Raw genomic sequence first — 20,452 nt, forward strand, 5'->3', positions numbered from 1 at the left:
GCAGGATTGCCAGGCAACTATTATTGCTTAAAGGGAAGGTTCAGGGAGGGTGGGTAAAAAATCAAAATCAATTTCCACTTACCTGGGGCTTCCTCCAGCCCGTGGCAGGCAGGAGGTGCCCTCGCCGCCGCTCCGCAGGCTCCCGGTGGTCTCCGGTGGCGCGCCCGACCTGGCCAGGCCGGCTGCCAGGTCGGGCTCTTCTGCGCTCCAAGGCCCGGAACTTCTGCGTCCCACGCCGGCGCGCTGACGTCATCGGACGTCCTCCGGGCTCTACTGCGCAGTAGAGCCCGGAGGACGTCCGATGACGTCAGCGCGCCGGCGTGGGACGCAGAAGTTCCGGGCCTTGGAGCGCAGAAGAGCCCGACCTGGCAGCCGGCCTGGCCAGGTCGGGCGCGCCACCGGAGACCACCGGGAGCCTGCGGAGCGGCGGCGAGGGCACCTCCTGCCTGCCACGGGCTGGAGGAAGCCCCAGGTAAGTGGAAATTGATTTTGATTTTTTTACCCACCCTCCCTGAACCTTCCCTTTAAAGGGTAAAAAATATGGCAGCCTCCATATCCCTCTCGCTTCAGTTGTCCTTTAAATGAAGTTCCAATTAGCAATGTGCTAAACAGAAAATGACCATGGCAGATATTGATAGATTTACAGAGATGTTACATTTGAAAATTCCATATTAAAAAAAAGGTAATCATATTAAAAATCAAAAAAGATCAAAAGTTATTTATTGAGTGAATAAGTCTATGGGTAAACGTATTAGAGGTAAAGACTAACCAGCAAGCTCATGGTGACCCAGAACTCATTGGAGTGTGTAAGGGACTACAATGGTCCTAAAAGCCCCCTTACTAAGATGTTAAGAAAAACAAAAATTTGCTTTCCTAAAACAGAAAGAATTTGCGATAATTCAGGTTGGAGTGAGCTTGAGATGTCTCCCAGAGCACCACTGCTGAATATATGCAAATTAACCATTGTACCCTTAGAAGCTAAACACACCTCCAGAACCGCTGGAATGCAATGATGTGTCAGCTTGTTAAATTGTACAGAGCCATAATAATCCAACATGCATACAGACTGTTTCGGATTGTTTGATCCTCATCAGTGCATGGCATGGATTAATTTGGCTCTATGGATTAGAGGTAAAGGATCAGCAGGATATCCAGGCAACTAGTATAAATAAACTAGGAAATAAATATGGCAGCCTCCATGCCCCTCTCGTTACACTTGTCCTTTAAAAGTAAGATGATAAAGGTCTGTTTTACGGGTTCCTAAAAATATGATGCTCAAAATGACATCTAGTCAAATGAAAAATCAGTGTGCCTATAGCAGTTATAAGTGATGTTACCATGGCTATAACGATCAGTAGGAACTGGTCTGTACACATCTCTCTGAGTGGCATTAAAAAAAAAACCTCAGAGTGCCAAATGCCAAGTCTCCCCATTAAAACTGTTCACACACTTAAAATTGAGATGGCCTCAGTGAATGAATACTCTTCAGCTTCACTGGCTGATTGCGTTAGTTGAATCCAGGCCAGTTGCACTGTCTGGGCGTTTTATAGCCATGAAAAGCAGGAAGGAACTTTTGTATTTATGTTACAAAGCTACTTTCAGTCTCACAAAACAAGGTAATAATGAAGCTGTTTATCTGTAACAATATATGTTGGCCATCAGAGCAAAATAACAGTGTGTGACTTGTTATAACAAGGGACAATATTGATGTTGGAACTGTACATAATAATAAAAAATGTCTTTCACTTAAAAAATGTTTCAGATTCGATTATTGAATACTGAGATTTATAGCTATTGGTGAAAGTCTGTATAACAATGACAAGCTGATAGAGATATTGTAATTTTCTGTTAACACTACTTTCAATGTCTTGTCTGTAAACACTGAACGGATAAGAAAGCCCTACTTCTACTTCCCATAGTGCAGTGATGTGCAGCCTCCTCATAACCCGTGCATCCTTCGTTAACACCAGAGCTCTGACCAATGGTCTTTAAGACCTTTGCAGAGAATCCCTGTACTCTCACAAAGTAGATATGGAGCTGATAATGATGAAAAGACAGCGTCACACACATTATACTATCAGCACGCATTACCTACACAACATGAATTGCGCTATGTGTGCAATTTGCTCTATATCGCATGAAACTGCTGCAAACTAACTGACACTCTCATCTAGTTTTTTCTTACTACATTCCTTGCATAAATACCAATAAAACTACAGTGAAACAAGGCCTTTATCAGTTTATCTCATGAATTTGCTCTTCTTACAGTAGAAGTGAATAATAAGTAATGTGGGATAGTTCAAGAGGAAATTAACCCCAAAGTTTCTCTTTCTACAAACCTGTGACTGAGCGAGTGATTTTAGCAGAAGCACACTCCCATTTAGAATTTGCTGTTTACAATGTATTTTGTTTTTATAAGCATGACTAAAAAGGTGAGAATCCAAATCACTATTGGAGAATGTGGGCAGCAAATTTTAAAAGGATTGATGCTCCTCTACTGGAAATGGGTGATTCTTGTAACTAGTGTGATCCTGTTAATTAGGGAGCCAGTCGCACAAGGTAAATAAGAAGTAGAAAATGAGCAACATTCAGCTGGGCTGTGTCCTTATCAATGTAAAATGTTCATATTTAATAGCAATATACTTTTAGGTGGTAAACAACACAGCTGAAAGTAGAAGCAAAACAGAAAGGGCCTTTGTGTGAACTGCTAACAATCCCAACAATAAACACAAGCTACAAGTGCTGTGCAATATTACATTTTTTCTTGCGGAAAGTGAGTGTTTAGGAATGTGATGCATGTTTTGCTAAAAAAACTTAACATAAACAGTCAAACTGATCTATGGAAATATATTTTGTAGTCATACCACTGTATTAAACAGTGGCTGGATAGTGTACTGGTTAAGGGCTCTGCCTTTGACATGGGAGACCAGGGTTTGAATCCTGGCTAGGTCAAGTACCTATTCAGTAAGGAGTTCAAGGCAAGACTCCCTAACACTGCAGGGTGGCCTCTTGAGCGCGTCCCTGTGGCTGCAGCTCTTGAGCGCTTTGAGTCTGACAGGAGAAAAGCGCTATACAAATGTTTGGATTATTATTATTATTATTATTGGATTATTATTAAACAGAAGCTAGATATAAAACAGGAGAAAACAGGTACCCACAGACAGCAACCAGGGATTATATTAAGAATTCTCAAATGAGTAAATATTTCATCAAAAGGAATAAAATGATGCAGTATCTAGGTGTGGGGAACTTAATTTCGAACAATCCCATGGCGAATCCACATCCTCGGAGAGCCAGGCCGTGCAGCCAGCTTCTAGGCTAAGCCAGCATAGCATTCCCAGTAGCCACAGCTCACAGGCTCTATTGACGGGGGCGCTCTTTACTCCCCTCGTCTTATTCCCTCGGATGGCACCTTTAGTGGTGGTAAGTGAGTACTGCAGGCCTAGACTGCAGTATTATTGAAGCAGCCAATAGGCTGCTAGGATTTTTGGTTGCATGATATTTTGCTTATATTTAAATAGACACTGAAGCAAAACAAAAAAATTATGATATAATGAGTTGGTTGTGTAGTACGGATAATTACTAGAACATTAGTAGCAAAGAAAATATTCTCATATTTTTATTTTCAGTTATATAGTGTTTTTTATAACAATGCATCATTCTCTAATATTTGCAGTTTACACACTACTCAGCATTCTAAATGTTTTTACAGAGCAGGCTAGTGAACTATTGACCTGTCCTCTGGAGAGAAAAAGAATATACAATGACTGACAGTTGAGATAGCAAGCATCAGAAGACAGAGCTCTCTGAGACCTTGAAAGTCATGGAGTTCAATGGCTCTTTTGCATAGATAACAACTGGAGTTTCTTAACTCTTCCTGTACTGGAAACAATATTAGACTTATGTCTCTGCTCCAAATGTTTTATTTCTTAGCTGTACTACACATACAAATCATTATATCATAATGTTTATTTGCTTCAGTGTCTCTTTAAGCTTGGTCTGCTCAATGCATTTTGCCTGTGATAGCGAATAGCTGCCTTAGTGCTTCTCTGCTGGGTGTGAGTTTTTGTAGATTACCTTGTGTACAACCTTTTGCCTAACCTTTGATCCTGTTTTGAAATGTTGTCTGGACTGATCTTGGAATTATATCTGATCAGCTCTTGCCTTGCCTCTGGTACGACGATTATCTGATCTACTGAGTATGACCCCTGGACCATTATTGGATTTGCTATTGCTTTACGATTTTGTGCCTTGTGATGCTGACTACTGGTTGCTAACTCGGACTGCCTTAATATATTCTGCCTGTATTGTCTAGTCTCTAGTGCAGTTCTGGTGGTACTTTCACTGTCTCGGCCTCAGTCGCAATACCTTGTGCACACAAGACCTGGGTGTAACCGAGTGCTGAGACGACATGTTTAATCATCCCACAGCTGAGCAGGGATGCGCCACAGACGGTGAAGACTGCAGAGGAGGTTGTTGTAATTAAGACTGAAGGAAGGTGAGACATCTTTTCAGCCTCATATTAGGCACCAGACTACGGATAAAACTAATGAGTTTCACCCAATTCCAATATTTTAAAAACTCAACCCCCCCCCCAATCACTTGATTTTGAAGTATTGGCCCTGGCATGGGGGAGGGGGTCCCCCATGCCAGGGCCAATACTTCAAAATCAAGTGACCCCTGTTGCACTCCACTCTTCTTTTTGGCGTAGACTGTCAGGTTTCTGCAGTTTATGCCTGGTAGTCTAGGCCACACCCCCTCCATAGGCCACTGCAAGAGGCTTGGGAAGAATATATCATCAACTTAGTACACCACTCTCTATTTATGAGGGATAGGGGGAAGTATAGCTAGATATTATAATGCATTAAAATCAAACATTCTTCTAGGTTGATGTTTTTACATCTTATCAATACATTTGTAAACCCACATCACGCACACAAAAAAAAAAAATACTCAAAATAAGTTAATACTTTTTTTTACCTACCTTATAGTACCTTTTAGTTGCTAGGTGCTGAAAAGTTATTTTGCAGGTAAGATGAAATGTATGTACTACTGTAGGTGAAATGTAAACTGAATCATTTTCAATTTATCAGATTTGATACTAAAAATCTTTTTTCTTAAAACCAAAAAAATATGAAGTATAGTAAACCATTTCTTGACCTACTGGTTTAATTTGCACTTTCTGTACCAAGACAACAGTCTTATTTAGCTGCTGTGTAGTAGAGAAATGGTAAATCCATAGTGATCAATGCGGCTTAACTACCTGTCAACAAGTGAAAAGACTTGGCTTCTGTAATGTTACAGACTGTAGTGCAGCAGGCTGCTTCTCGGCTCTCAGAGCTTACCAGTGGCATTAAAACATGGCTTCAAATAATAATTATACATCTGTATCATTATATACACCCATCAACCACAGCATTAGAACAACTGATAGGTAAAATGAATAAACTGATTATTTCATTACAATGGCACTCGTTAAGGTGTGGTGTAGTTCTTGCAGCAGGTACACATTCACTTCTTGAAGATAATGTGTTGAAAGCAGGAAAAGTAAACTAGCATAAGGATGAGCGAATGTGACAAGGACCAAATTGTGATGGCCTGATGACTAGGTTTGTGCGTCCTGCTATTGAGACTTAAGCTAAATACTTAACTAACGATGGATAGGGGAACCTCACAGTGATACGCCCTGATGAACGAGATTCCCCGATACATCTTCCTGCCAGCGGGAACACACGACGGCACACAACGAACGTGAACAAGAGTTCAAACAATCTCTGAACTTTGCGCGGTAGTCATCGGAGATCTTAAAGCTCCAATCCACCTTGACAGTTGTTATTGCCACACGTCGCAAAGCGATGTTCGCCTAATCGCGCACCTGCACCCAGGTCGCGAGAGCGCGAAAAACAATTGCTCGATGCCTAAAAAAGCAAGAAAAGAGTAGTAGGTGAATGAGGAGATAATTCAAAATCAGAGGAGTCGGACTCTCTGGATCTCTAAAACATTATTTTCCTGACATTCTGCACCAAAGTGAATGGGCATCCATAGAGGCCAGAATGACACCTTCCCCTAGCACCTGCTCACAGAGCAATGGATATGCTAGCACAAGGGATGACAAAATCCTAGCTGAAATGTAAGGTACTAGAAGTTATTGTTCAAATATATTAGTACTAGCAGACCCAAGCCCGTTTAAAAACGGGCTCTAGGGTCTGTGTTTCTCGCTGCCGCCCACCGCATGTACTGCGCACGCACCCGCCACGCGCACACCCGCTCACACACCTGCCTGGCTCCCTGGCCCCATCCCTGTCCTCCTGTCTCTGTGAGGCTGGGTCCGTGCTGAGCACATGCGCAGTAGCAAAAAAGCACGGACCCAGCTACACAGAGACAGCACACGCAGGGACACGGGTTTTATTATAGAGGATTCAGGGATAAGTAGTTGTTATGAGATTGTTGGGCTCCCCATTGTTACACTTTTAAAAGTTTCACCATCTCACAGTTTAGGCCCACTTTACGCTCACTGTTTTTATTCCCTACCACAAAATGTTATATTTCTATTTGGAAAATGAATTTGATGACTTATTCATGTTCATAAATCTTTGATATGAGCCCAGCAGGCATGCAGACTGGAGCCACAGAACATAAGCTTATGACCTTCTGTGCTGCAGGTAAATGCCATGTGCGCCCGATATGTCAGCCCTGACAAGACATCAAAATGCTGGAGCTGCTGTTCTGAAAGAATTATCAGCTGTACAAGTCGTGAAAAAAAAACCTTCTTATTCATAGTAACATTTAATATAACCTAAGCACAAAAGGAGCTTTTAAGCAAACCTGAAGTGAGGAAACTCACATCAAGTTTGATACTTACCTTAGAAGTATCAGCGCTGCGTAATACGTTGGTGCTTTATATATACAATAAATAAATAAGTAGAGGCAAGGTTGGATACAAGAAAGCCTTCCCGTTCCTCCGTCCAACTCATGGTTGCAGCGCTGTCCCCTGTTGTAGCTAATCCACTGAATAATAATAATTCCTTTTTTTGTATAGCGCTTTTCTCCTGTCGGATGCGCTTGTGAGGCAGCCACTAGAGCGCACTCAGTAGGTAGTAGCAGTGTTAGGGAGTCTTGCCCAAAGATCTCCTTACTGAATAGGTGCTGGCTTACTGAATAGGAAGACCCGAGATGAATAGCTGTTTGGAACTCCTTGGGCAATCTTCAAAACTACCTGTGCCCCCTTACTGCTCATGTGTGAGTTCGGACACATGCATGCACAGCACAGATGCACTCGTCCTCCTAACTACTCAGGGACGTAAGTAGTTTCAAAGGTTGCCCAAAGAGTTACGAACAGCTATTCAACCAAGCAGGTCAAATAGATACAACCAGGGAGGGCGCTACAATGACGAGCCAGATGGAGGAACATGAAGACTCTATACTTTCCAGAGCCTTCTCTTTATTTACGTAAGTATCAAACTTGAAATTTTTCCTCGCTTCATGTTTACTTTGAGAACAAATCCACCCAAACCAGATATTTCAGTTACAGGTGAACTCAATTAGTCTGACTCACCACTGACTTCTTTTGTTTCTAATGGTGAGTACACACGGGCTACAACTGTCGCTGCAACCACGAACCGTCGCTAGTCAGAGCTGTCGCCAGGCGATTGCCGTGGCCAATCGCCGGCAACAGCTGTCGCTGCAACTTCGCCGCAACTGTCGCTAGTCGGCCACGCGTACTGTGTGTGTATGCAGACTAGCGACAGCAACACAATACACTACTCACGGAACTTCCGGTGGGGGGGAGGAACCTTCGGCGACAGCTTCCACCGCACCTCTGTCCCTCTGTGCGCCGTGTGTACGGCTGATGCACAGAAGGACCTGGCCTGGCCTGTCGCCGAGCTGTCGCGCACACGTCCCCGGTAAGCTAGCGACAAGCTACAACGGTCCCCCATGTGTACGTACCATAAGGGGGTCTACTAGCAAAGCTATTTAACCACGGTTACTCAATTTGTTATTTTCAGAGTTAGGGTCCCATCCCACCTGATTCAACAGGACTAGGCGTACTTCTGCTCCAATCTACATGATGTACAAACCCTTTTTCCAAAAAAGATAGAACACTGTGTAAAATGTAAATACACATAAAATGTGATGAGCACATTAGTTAAATACTATATTAAATTAAAAAAAAATTGTATAAAAAGTTAGCACACCAAAAAGTTGAAAAAGAGAAATGTTATTGCTTTATTGCCACATGTTTCAAAAAAGTTGGTATAGAAGGACCCACAAGCAAAAAATACATGGTGCATCATCTAACAACAAGTTCCTCTTCCACAAGGGTCTTGTCAAAGAGGTTCAGGGGCTGGATTGGTGGAGGTGAGGTAAGTACCCATTTGGGGCACTTTTTTCCCTTCAGGTTTACATTAACGCAGTACAATTTCCTGTCATCCATAAGGTTTACATGATTTTCAAATTATTGCATTGTGGTTTTGTTAAAGAATACCTGAGGTGACATGTGCCATGATGAGATAGACATGTGTATGGACAGTGCCTAGCACACAAATAATTATGCTGTGTTCCTTTTTTCTTTCTCTGCCTGAAAGAGTTATATATCAGATATGTAAGTGGCTGACTCAGTCCTTACTCAGACAGGAAGTGACTACAGTGTGACCCCGACTGATAAGAAATTTCAACTATAAAACACTTTCCTAGCAGAAAATGGCTTCTGAGAGCAGGAAAGAGATAAAAAGGCTCAATAGTTCATAGATTTTAGCTCTACCATACTTCAATGAATGTGTCATTGAGCAAAAACAATAAAACAATTAAAACTTAAAAAGTAGATTTAAACATAAAATAAAACTGTTGAATATCTTAAAAAGTTATTTTTAGGAAAAGGAAGACAGATACAATCATATATTTCATTCGTTTATTTTCACCGCGGGGGTCCTTTAACATTTTTACACGTCTCATTTTGCAAATAGGGCTATATAATAAGTGAATGATAAACCAGAGAAATGGGGTCTGGCTCTTAGTGTCTGTGTTAATATATATTGTGGGTACTGTCCTTTTTAAAGGCAAAAAAGTACAGTCCATGTAGCGGGTGTTCCACTATACTCATATAATCTATGTTGCAATAAGTACTGGACTTTATGTAATATATCAAAAAAATTGCGCAAAAATGCAGTGTCTCAAAAATAGTACAATAACTTTATTGATACAAAACACACAACTTGACATGAAAGGAGGTGGGAGTTTTGTTCTTGCTTTAATTCCATATGCAGCATTTATTTTTATTCTCTTTTGAAGCATATGTATTTCTTAGGACCTGTGCACCTGGACTTTGATATCACATGTCCTTTGTCAAAGTAATCCTTCCAATACATATTACCCACAATTATCCTTTTGAAGTTCTAGGCATTTGTATACTGTTTAGGGCTTGTGTACTTGGACTTTTTTGAAGGTCTAGGTATTTGTATGTTGGTTAGGGCCTGTGTATTTGGACTTTGATCACATTTAATGAAGCCTTGTTGCAGTTTTGAGATGTGTGGTATATTCCCATCCCCGCCCTCATCCCACGTGTGGCATTCACTTCTATGCACTGAAACGTTATTATTGTTTCTCCATACCAGGCATATTGTGTACCTGCTAGGCTCAGGTGCCTTTCTCCGTGTTTTGCTCTCTTGGTTCCTTACGCTGGCTGATGCCTCGCAGGTCTGTATTGTGATCCTCCTGACCTCTTACCCCTTTTTTCATGCAATATCATGTCAGGACCAATATTAATCGGCCCTTGTGGGACATTGTGTATTTCACCTTGGGTCTGCTCTTATATCTTTATTCCTGAACCCTGATGTAAGGTAACATTTACCTGTTCTTTTATGATACATCAGAGTGACATAACTCATGTTATGAGCTTTGGGTCACCTTCACCTTTTTGATTGGTTTCATCTTTATCTTTACATTCTATGGTATGTGAGTCCATATGATTGATTTGGACTCGGCGTTTAGACATACTTGATACACATGGTCTCTCTCTACTTCATTTGTTTGGTGAGATCTCCTCTTGACTGGGGTGCGATGCCTTTTTGGATAAGTGGCATTGGATATTAATATGTTTTGTATCTGTTTGCCTTTTAGAAATTGTAAATTCGCTTTTTTTGGCCTGACGAAGGGCATATTCACCCCAAAACAGACTAGTGTCGTTGCCAATTCAACCATTATGCCAATTCTACTAATATGGTCCTTTTTTCTGTCAGCCAAACAATTTGAATAAGCCTTTATTGAGCCTCTGTATTCAAGTTACACGGATCTTTCATGTCAAGTTGTGTGTTTTGTATCAATAAAGTTTTTGCACTATTTTTGAGACACTGCATTTTTGCGTAATAGTCTAATGGCTCATACTCACGGGCTACAAATGTCGCCCGTGAGTATAAGGCATTGCACGGGCGCGCACCCCGAACTGTCGCTCGTCGCTGCTGTCGCCAGGCTATTGGCGCGGTCAATCGCCTGGCGACAGTTGCCGCCGCAACTCCGCCGCAACTGTCGCTAGTCCGCGTGGGTATGCGGACTAGCGACAGCAACAACCAGGAATTACCTTCAACTTCCGGCGGGGGGAGGAACAACAGCGACAGCTTCCGCCGCATTAGTTGCCAGGTCCCTCCGCCGTGTGTATGCGGAGGGACCTGGCGACGAGCTGTCGCCGGCCTGTCGCGCACACGCTCCCGTGTGCTAGCGACAGGCCAGAATGTTGCCCGTGAGTATGGGGCACTAGTGTCTGTGGCCAGTGGGTAAACAGGGGTCTCACTAATGGAATGTACATGAGGTGTAAGAGCCAAAGTGAAATTCTAATTCCAATTACAGCAAAAGACATTGGCCTCAATTCACTAAGATCATGCTGGAGATAATAAGGCAAGAGAAAACTTACCTACACACAGTAAGAGAGTTATGTTATCTCTTCATTCCTTACGTTACCTCTTCTGTAGTTAATTTACCTCCTCTGTAGTTAAGTTACCTCCTCTGTAGTTAAGTTACCTCCTCTGTAGTTATTTTCACATGCAGTTAATGAACAGCCTGTCTTTAACTCTGGAGTTATTTTAAGGATTAAAGAGTTAACTTAAAGACAGAAGAGTTAAATTTAGGTTTGCCTGAGGTAAAATGTTTCCTGAATACGACATGCCTTATCACCATGGTAACAACTCTAGAAGAAGTTATTAAAGACAGGAGATAAGCTTAGTGAATTGAGGCCTATGACACATATCAATGCTACGCCAGTCATTTATCATTTCAAGAAAGGAACATGTGATACCCATATTTGTGGAAAATGAAATAAAGATACTGCTGTAGCTTTGTTTGTCTGTTACGTATTTTATTCTCCTTCATGAGCCTGTATGAGATGTTGAAAAAAATCAATATGGCTGAATTGGGATGACAACAAGAGTTATGGCCCATACTCACGGGCGAGAAATGTGGCCTGTCGCCAGCACACGTGAGCGTGTGGGCGACAGCTTCTCGCCAGGTCCCTCCGCGTACACACGCGGAAGAGGGACCAGCGGCAAGGCGGAAGCTGTCGCTGACGTTCCTCCTCCCCCCGCCGGAAGCTCCATGTACCTACATGGAGGTTGCTGTCGCTAGTCCGCGTACTCACGCGGACTAGCGACAGTTGCGGCGGGGGGGCAGCGGCGACTGTCGCCATGCGATTGAAAGTTTCAATCGCATGGCGACATGAGCGGCGGGCGACAGTTCGGGGTGCGCGCGTGTGCGACGGCCCATACTCACGGGCGACCTGTCGCCGCAACACGCGCGCGCCGCGTGTTGAGGCGACAAAAGTCCCTCGTGAGTATGGGCCATTAGTCATTTGACCCTGGAGGCCAGCATAGGTAGAAAGTGACATCAGTCATCTGGAGTCGGCATTGTGAGCAGGGTATTAGCAGCAAATAATCACTGATAAGGGTCATGAGAAGTGTAGCCCCGTATCTAACGGGGAGATGGTGCAGGAAGCAGCCTCAGCCTCTCCCAATTACTTTACTCTTGTCATAAGGCTAAAATGGTGTCAATCGAATACGCAAAACTATTTTAAAGGACCACTATCACAAAAATCATAAAATTTAAAGTGCATGTAAACATATACCTATAAGAAGTACATTTCTCCCAGAGTAAAATGTGCTGTAAATAACTTTTCTCTTATGTAGCTGTAACTTATAGTAGGTAATAGATATCTGACAGAACTGACAGGTTTTGGACTAGCCCATCTCCTCATGGGGGATTCTCAGCATGGCCTTTATTCTTTATAAAGACACAACCTGAAAAGGATTTAAACAAATATGCTGGCCATCCTCCCTGCTCACTGCACACCCTTTTTGGCAGTTAGACGTAGCAACTGCCATTCACTAAGTGCTTTTAAAAATAAATAAAACCCTGAGAATCCCCCATGAGGAGATGAGCTGGTCCAAAACCTGTCAGTTCTGTCAGATTTCTACTAACTACAGTAAGTCACAGCAACATATGAGAAAAGTAATTTATGGCTCATTTTACTTTGGGAGAAATGTACTTCTTATTTGTATATGTTTACATGTACTTTAAATTGTACGATTTTCGCGATAGTGGTCCTTTAAGTGACTATGCAGTGAGAGGGATATAGAGGCTGCTATATTTTTCCCTATAAACCATGTCAATTGCCTAGCTGTCCTTTTGATCCTCTGCCTCTAATACTTTAAGCTATAGACCCAGAACAGGCATCCAGATCAGGTGCTCTGACTAAAACCACGCTAGACATATATGCTTGTTTCAGGTGTGTGATTCAAACATTATTAAAGCCAGAAAGATCTGCTGGACAACCAGGCAACTGGCATTGTCTGAAAGAAAGTAAATATGGCAGCCACCATATTCCACCCATTACGTGATCAATATAAGCTGTTTTCCAGCCTTTTAAAGTTTACCTAATCACATGTAGGTCAGGAACATGTATGAGGAATTTTTAGCAGACAGATTTTCTCTTCAACATTGTTCAAAATGTTTCCATTTTAATTTGCAGCCAGCTGTGAATGTCTAAAACTGCCAGATTTCCAGCAATGCCAACAATAAACTTCTGGAGTACTTTTCAAAACACAGACTGCCCACTAACTCCCATCTTCCTGTATGAGTAACTAGCTGAACAGAGTATTAGAAGTATTGTTTTTCCTCTAACATACCTGGGGCCTAATCTACAAAGACATTTTTAGAGGTCTGCAATCACCTCCAGTGGGGATATCATAAGTGATCAAGTAAACCGGGACTATATTAGTTAAATTTTTCTGCTAACAGGTGGTTAGGATTTACCATCCTCACCTGGGCCACATCAGATCATAGTAAGGGTTGATAAACGGTATGTAAATTAGCGGTTGTGTGATTTTCACTGTATGCAGCATAAAAAGACAAAGGTGGCTTTTCCTGTGCAGCTTCTTTTATGTTTCTATATTACCCAGGAGTGAACCTTTTTATGAAGAGCACTCAAGAAAGAAAAATACAGTATCCAGACACAAGATTACCCTTGCTCACATCATTTTTGGGCAAACATCCAGATGGCCATCACCCAAACTCCTGGTCTGATTGTATTTTGGGAAACAAGAAATAGGTTGGGTTGGATTCTATTAATAGATTGCAACTGATTTACAAAAAAAATCTGGCCCCCCTGGATATCAATGTGTCCTTCCCTCCTCTATGTCAACAGACTTACATGGTAGACCCAGAGAAAAATATACATTTATGGCTCACTAGCAAATATCAGCTACAGTGACCTGAAGGCAGAAAGTTCATAATTGCATGTCCGACCAGATTTATGATGGGAATACACGGCTCGATTCTGAGCCATTTAGATGGTTAGATAGATCATTTCCAACATGTCCGATCATGGTTCGATCGATTTACCGCTAGATTCACCATTGACGTTAATTGAAAAAAGATAAGAAAAACGAGTGGAAGATAAGAGAATTGAGTGGGCGGAATGATCGGGCGCAGAATCGAGGACCAGAATGGACCTATGTCTTCCCAGCATTACACAGAGCAGCAGCTTATTACTGATACTCCACACAGCAGTTTGTTAAAATTTTGGGTTAGGTCATTGGTAAGGAAAGCAGAGAGTTCTTACCTCCAACGATGCAAGGCAAGTCCTGGACAGCGGTCACCGCAAGCATTACATGGTTGTCCTCGTTCCGGTTCAGAAAATGCTGTAATCTGAAAAATGTAACAAGATTCTATTTAAACTTCTAAAGCTACCTAAAATAAGAACCTTGACTAATCAGTTTATTTGACTTTGATGCTGTGATCTCTGTGCTGTCAGTTCTTATTATAAGAAAACAAAATCAAGACAAGTAAAGTGAATGTGTAAATAAGAAATCACTTTAACTACTTTAAGTCACTTGCCTTGAGCAATAGTTAAAAAGAACACAGTCCTCATCTACTAGTCTTTTGGAAAAGAGGTGTTTTTTTTATTATTATTTAAAGAAAATCTGTAGGGATTTAAGAAAAAATATTTTCACTTACATGGGGCTTCTGCCAACCCCCTGAGCTGCCCTGTGCCTGCGCCGGTACTCAACGATCCTCCGGTGCGAATTTGTTTCGCTTTCGCCATCTTGCAAGTCGATGGCCACTGCACCTGCGTGGCCCTGGCCGCAAGCGTCTTTGTTCGCGCTCCCACCGCTGAGAGCATCCTGCGCAGGCGCAGTAGAGATTTTCTCGTACTCACGGCGGGGCATAAGAGGATCTTTGAGTATCGGTGCGGACACAGTGCGGCTGCAGGGGGCTGGCAGAAGCCTGAGGTAAGTGAAAATATTTTTTTTAATCATTACAGGTTTCTTTTAACGAGTCAGTGTTTCTGAATATATGCATGGATATTCATGGAAGGCGTGGCTGACCTCTCATCATAATCAATAATGCAAGTGGCAACAAGTGCTCTGCTGCAGGAACCATAACCACTGCAAGGATTTTCCACCTTAGCCAAAGGGGAGGCTAGCAATGTTGAGGGACATCTATAAACTCTTTACATTTTCCCCCCAAAATCATGAATGGTAGTTTTGGGCAAGGAAACTCAAATGTATGTACATAACCATGGAAATTTAACCACTTTCGGACCACGTTAATTGAAACCTAAGCCTTTTGGGGCCTGTTATCCCTGCCAGGGTGTAGATTTCAATTAGCCTGCTGCTGCAGCCCACTTGCCCTGCTGCTGTTATGACAGCAGAGCTCCGTGAGCCGATCAGGAGCAGATTTCATTGGCTCCTGACCCCATGATCACCATGAGCTTTGGATCACATTGATCACAGGGTCAGGAGCCAATAAAAATGAATTCCTGAATGGCTCATAGAGCTCTGCTGTCATAGTGAGTGAGCTTCAGCGACGGTAGAGTGGCGTGATCAGTGAGTCCATGCAGTGTGACTTCGGTAGGCCCCGTTTTTTTCTTTTTTACCAGCAGTCTCTGGTCCTTAAAGTGGACCCAAACTAAAAATACAAGATTTCAGAAATAAAATCTATTTTCTAAATTATAATAATAAATAGCAGCCTTTTTTCAGCTGCATGATGACAAATATAAAATATTTTACATTTATTGGAGAAACCCCTCCCTTCCTTTCATATTGCCGGCAAATAATCCGGCAAACTGGTGGAGTAGATGGTGTCCAGCAATGGAGGAATTGCTAATGGCTGCCACCTGTATAACCCTAGTTATGCAAAGAGGAGAGTGAAAAGCATACACTGAAATGCTCATAGGCTTGAAGGAGTGTTTATTTATATTTGTATGTGTCAGAGTGGTGCAATTAAATAATTTGAATTAAAAAAATGTTTGGTTTGGGTCCGCTTTAAAGAAAACTAGTGACTAAAAAAAGTTCCCCTAGGGGGTACTCACCTCGGGTGGGGGAAGCCTCCGGATCCTATCGATTCCCCCGTCCTCCTGTGTCCCACAGCGGTCTCGCTATGCCCTTCCGAACAGCAGGGATGTAAATATTTACCTTCCCAGCTCCAGCGCAGACACAGTATCGGCTCTCTGCCTGGAGATAGGCGGAAATAGCCGATCGCTGTCGGTCCGCTCTACTGCGCAGGCGCAAGTCTCCTGCACCTGGGTAGTAGAGCGGACCCGACAGAGATTGGTTATTTCCGCCTATCTCCATGCTGAGAGCTGCAACAGCGCCCCCGCTGGAGCCAGGGAAGGATAAATATATCGAGCTTTGTCGAGCCAGGATTGCGGGACGCTTCGTAGGAGCCAGTGCTGGATTGCCTGCAGCTACAGGCATAGGGGAGGCCTCATTGGGACAATGAGGCTTCCCTTTTCCGAGGTAAGTACCCTCCTGGGGACTTTTTTTTTATTACAGAGTCTCTTTAAGGGGCCAGAGACTGCTGGTACTGAAGTGGTTAAGCCTTGCACAGTTCTCAGTAACCCTTGCCTTAGTAAATAAGGAGCTATTCGGTTTTGATGTAATAGTCTGTAAGCCTTCAAGCATAATTCAGAGCACCTCCCTCCTCATAAAGCAACCTGTGACTGAAGACTGAAAAAGCTGCAACCACTATTTACTTAAGAGAAAGTCATCAAGATACCCCAGTGCAAACAGGAGGATTGGCTCTCTATATTTGCAGTATGTAAATTACCATGTATAATGTATGAGTTATAAAAACTGGCAAAAACAAACCTGTTGTGACATCGCCATAGCAACCACACTTTCAAGCTGCAGACACGGTTTCTACCATTGATTTGATGAGAACTAGCAACTCAGATTAATCTACAGAGTTAAAGAGAAACTGTAACCAAGGATTGAACTTCATCCCAATCAGTAGCTAATTCCCCCTTTCCCATGAGAAATCTTTTCCTTTTCTCAAACAGATCATCAGGGGGCTCTGTATGGCTGATATTGTGGTGAAACCCCTCCCAGTGTGTGATGTCAGGACCATGGTTCTAACATCACACTGTGGGAGCCTTGTTGCATTGTGGGAAATAACAGTTGTTTCCAACTGCCAAAAAAGCAAGCAGCAGCTACTTCCACTGACATCATCTGCCAGCAGTAAAAATGTCACCATATTATAAAGGTCAGAATGTAAATCAGGGAGAGGAAACATTTTACAATGGGCAAACGCTGACTAATTTATATATTTGTATATCATTTATAAATAATTATTGTAAAAATGAAGCACTTTTGTTCATTAAGTTATTTTCACTGGAGTTCCTCTTTAAACACATTTGTAAAAACATTTTTGACAGTGAAAGTCAGTTTCTGGCCTTGATATATGTTGTGTTTGCAACAGACTTTCAAGTATGCATAACGGTGGCCACACACGATACAATAAAATGATCCGATTTTACGGCAATGCGATAAAAACTATTGGATTTTCAGAAAAATCGAAACTTTTTCTTATTCTAGCAACAAATCTGATCGGATTTCCTGTTTTTATTCGATAAAAGTCTATTTGGATTTTTCTGATCAACTTTTCTAAAACTTTAATGGTTTGTGGAAGATTGCAGGGATGTAGAGTCTGTACAAAAAAACACTGACTCCTCAGGTTAGGATTCCACCAACTCCGACTCCTCTAATTTGCATATTACAATTTTGTACAATTACAATTTTAAAATAAAACTGAAGCGAGAGGGATATGGAGGCTGCCATATTTATTCCCTTATAAGCAATACCAGTTACCTGGCTAGCCGGCTGATTTTCTGCCTCTAATACTTTTAGTCATAGACTAAAACTAGTCCTTGGTAAGAGTACTTGTAGAAGACAGGAGCAAAGAACATCTATCAGGCCCTAGGCAATGTGACTGTGGGAACATGTAAGAGTGATGTGCAGGTACTCTGCAGGGGAATGAGAGGATTCTTCCTCTATTACACATTCTTCATGCACAATCTGAACATCTATCAGGCCCTAGGCAATGTAACTGTGGGTCCATGTAAGGGTGATGTGCATGTACTCTGCAGGAGAATGAGGCTATTCTTCCTCTATTACACGTTCTTCATGTACAATCTGAACCAGGTTTATGAGTAACAGGCAACCCCTCTGTGTTCAATGTGCACAACATTCTCAGTAGATTCCCTGCAGCTCTGTGGTGAGTGCATATGTAGAGTATAGTACTACTGTGTAACAAAGTAAACCCGAGACAGATGAAATTAAAGTTTTATACATACATGGGGCTTCCTCCAGCCCCATTCAGGCTAATCAGTCCCTCGCTGTCCTCCTCCATCACCTGGATCTTCTGCTATGGGTCCAGGTTCTTGAGCCAGTCGGGCGTAGTGCGCATGCAGACACTCCGCCGATGGGAGCGTACTACACTTGCACAGCACTATTGCGCAGGTGCAGAATGTTCCTGGCTGTGGGAGCGGCACGTGGCCGGACTGCGCTAACTGGGTGAATTACCGGGACTCATAGCAGAAGATCCAGGTGGCGGAGGAGGACAGCGACTGGATTAGCCTGAAGGGGGCTGGAGGAAGCCCCAGGTATGTATAAAACTTTCTTTTCATCCGTCTCAGGTACCCTTTAATTTGTAGTCACCAAACCAAATTTTAACAATGTATTAAATTATTTGATATCATCAGCAAAGGGAGTGCATACATTTGCATAAATCAGCATCAGTGCAGAATTATTTCCATCTCATTGACCATCTCTATTAGTGACACGGCTACACATCAGGCTTTATTCTTACAGCAGAGATGTTATTTAGTAAATATAAGAGATTCCTGTGTACACATCATATATACAGTCACAATCAGATATGTTTATCTGACTTTAAAAATACGGGGACTGCTTTATTGAAGCAGCACAAGTAACTATTTTTTGATTGGTTTATTTTATTTTTGTGGACTAAGCACAGCTATTACTGTATATATAAATTATTTATGATGACTATTATCTGAGAAATGAACATTTTATTATATTTTCTATTTTAATTACAGTTTAAATTCATTAGGAGTCGGAGTCTGTGCATTTTCTCCCGACTCTGACTCCACAGCCCTGGAAAACTGCCAATTTTCTTATACATACTTCCAAGCAAGTTTCTCAGAGTTTTCAATTATTTTTTTCATCATTGGGTTAAACATTTACCACACGTGTGTTGTATATTGGTCAGAGTTTTTTTAAATGTTACAATCAGTCAGAAAATTTATTGCAATTCTTGAATTGAAAAGATATTTTAAAAAAATGTATGGTGTGTGGTCACCTTAAGTGGGACTCTGATGGGTACTGGGCTTTTTTTAGGCTGAAAAATACATCAACCAATACAAAAGGGAGAAGAGGCACCCAAGGTATGACAAAATAGCGTCAAAAACAACTGAAAAAAAAAAGAAAAATGTGTGAGTTGGCTTACCTCAATGAAGACAAATTCATATAATAAACAACAAACTTTGTACTGGCAACACGTAGGAGGAGGCAGCAGTGGACATATTGGTGCAAAAAAAGCATTAAAATTCCCATGTGTACTGTTTTTATTCAATATTTGTTAAGATGCTTTTTAATTAGATAAAAGCTTTTTCCTCTAATTTTCATACTGAAAAAAGAGTGCCCCCCCACACACACACACACACCTTTCACATCCTGGCCTTTAAAGGACAACTGAAGTGAGAAGAATATGGAGGCTGCCATATTTATTTCCTTTTAAACAATACCAGTTGCCTGGCAGCCCCGTTGTTCTATTTGTCTGCAGAAGAGTCTGAATCACACCAGAAACAAGCGTGCTGCTAATCTTGTCAGATCTGACAATAATGTCAGAAACACCAGGTCTGCTACATGCTTGTTCAGGGGCTATGGCTAAGAGTATTAGAAGCAAAGGATCAGCAGGATAGCCTGGCAACTGGTATTTACCTAACGCGATCCTGAGCAGGTGCACTAGCCAATCTTCATTCGGGTTAAGGCGGAAATAGACGAACCCGATTCATCTGCTCTACTGGGCAGGCGCGAGTCCTTGTGCTGGATCCCGGAGAGGTACATAATTCAAGCTTTGCAAAGCTTGTTGGGGGAGGATACAGGGGAGCCAGCGCTGGATTCACTGAAGCTACAGGGGAGGAGGAAGCCTTATTGGGACCCTGAGGCTTCCCCCTCCTGAGGTAAGTATCCCCCAGAGGGGTTTTCATTTTTACAGAGTCTCTTTAACTACCATCAAGTATAAGGAGGTAGGCATGGGGGGGATTATGGTAGATCATGGAAAACCCCTTTAAAGTAAACTCGAGTCATAGCTCAGGTGAAGAAAAAAATCACACACTTACCTAATGAGTGTCCTTTGATCCTTCACTGCTGCCCGGGACATCGGACCATGCTCCTCTTCTGGAACGAGTGTAGCCGTGCTGCTGCCAAGTGAGCACGACCGGCTTACTGACGCACCACAGGCTTACAGTACGCGCCACAGGATTGAAGAGGAGCGCGGCCCCAATCAGATTTTCTGACAAGGCCTTTGGGAGGTCTGCAAGTGGCAACGGGGGACCGGAGAACGCTGTGGAAAGCCTCTATAGCAGGGGTGCCCAATAGGTAGATCG

General features: G+C 42.4%; 1 protein-coding gene across 3 annotated transcripts in view; it reads right to left on the minus strand.

Moving 5' to 3' along the window:
• PRICKLE2 (prickle planar cell polarity protein 2) overlaps nt 1-20,452 on the minus strand; it is a 500,639-nt gene that overhangs the window by 441,881 nt on the left and 38,306 nt on the right. For 2 of the 3 annotated variants that reach the window (XM_068253797.1, XM_068253798.1), the window contains one exon: nt 14,102-14,187. In XM_068253797.1, the coding sequence (XP_068109898.1) occupies nt 14,102-14,187 (86 nt within the window). Of the gene's footprint in view, nt 1-14,101; nt 14,188-16,631; nt 16,677-20,452 lie in introns of those variants that run through there. The other variant, XM_068253799.1, reaches the window with a different exon arrangement.

The sequence above is a fragment of the Hyperolius riggenbachi genome, chromosome 9, assembly GCF_040937935.1.
Source record: "Hyperolius riggenbachi isolate aHypRig1 chromosome 9, aHypRig1.pri, whole genome shotgun sequence".
Lineage (NCBI taxonomy): Eukaryota > Metazoa > Chordata > Amphibia > Anura > Hyperoliidae > Hyperolius > Hyperolius riggenbachi.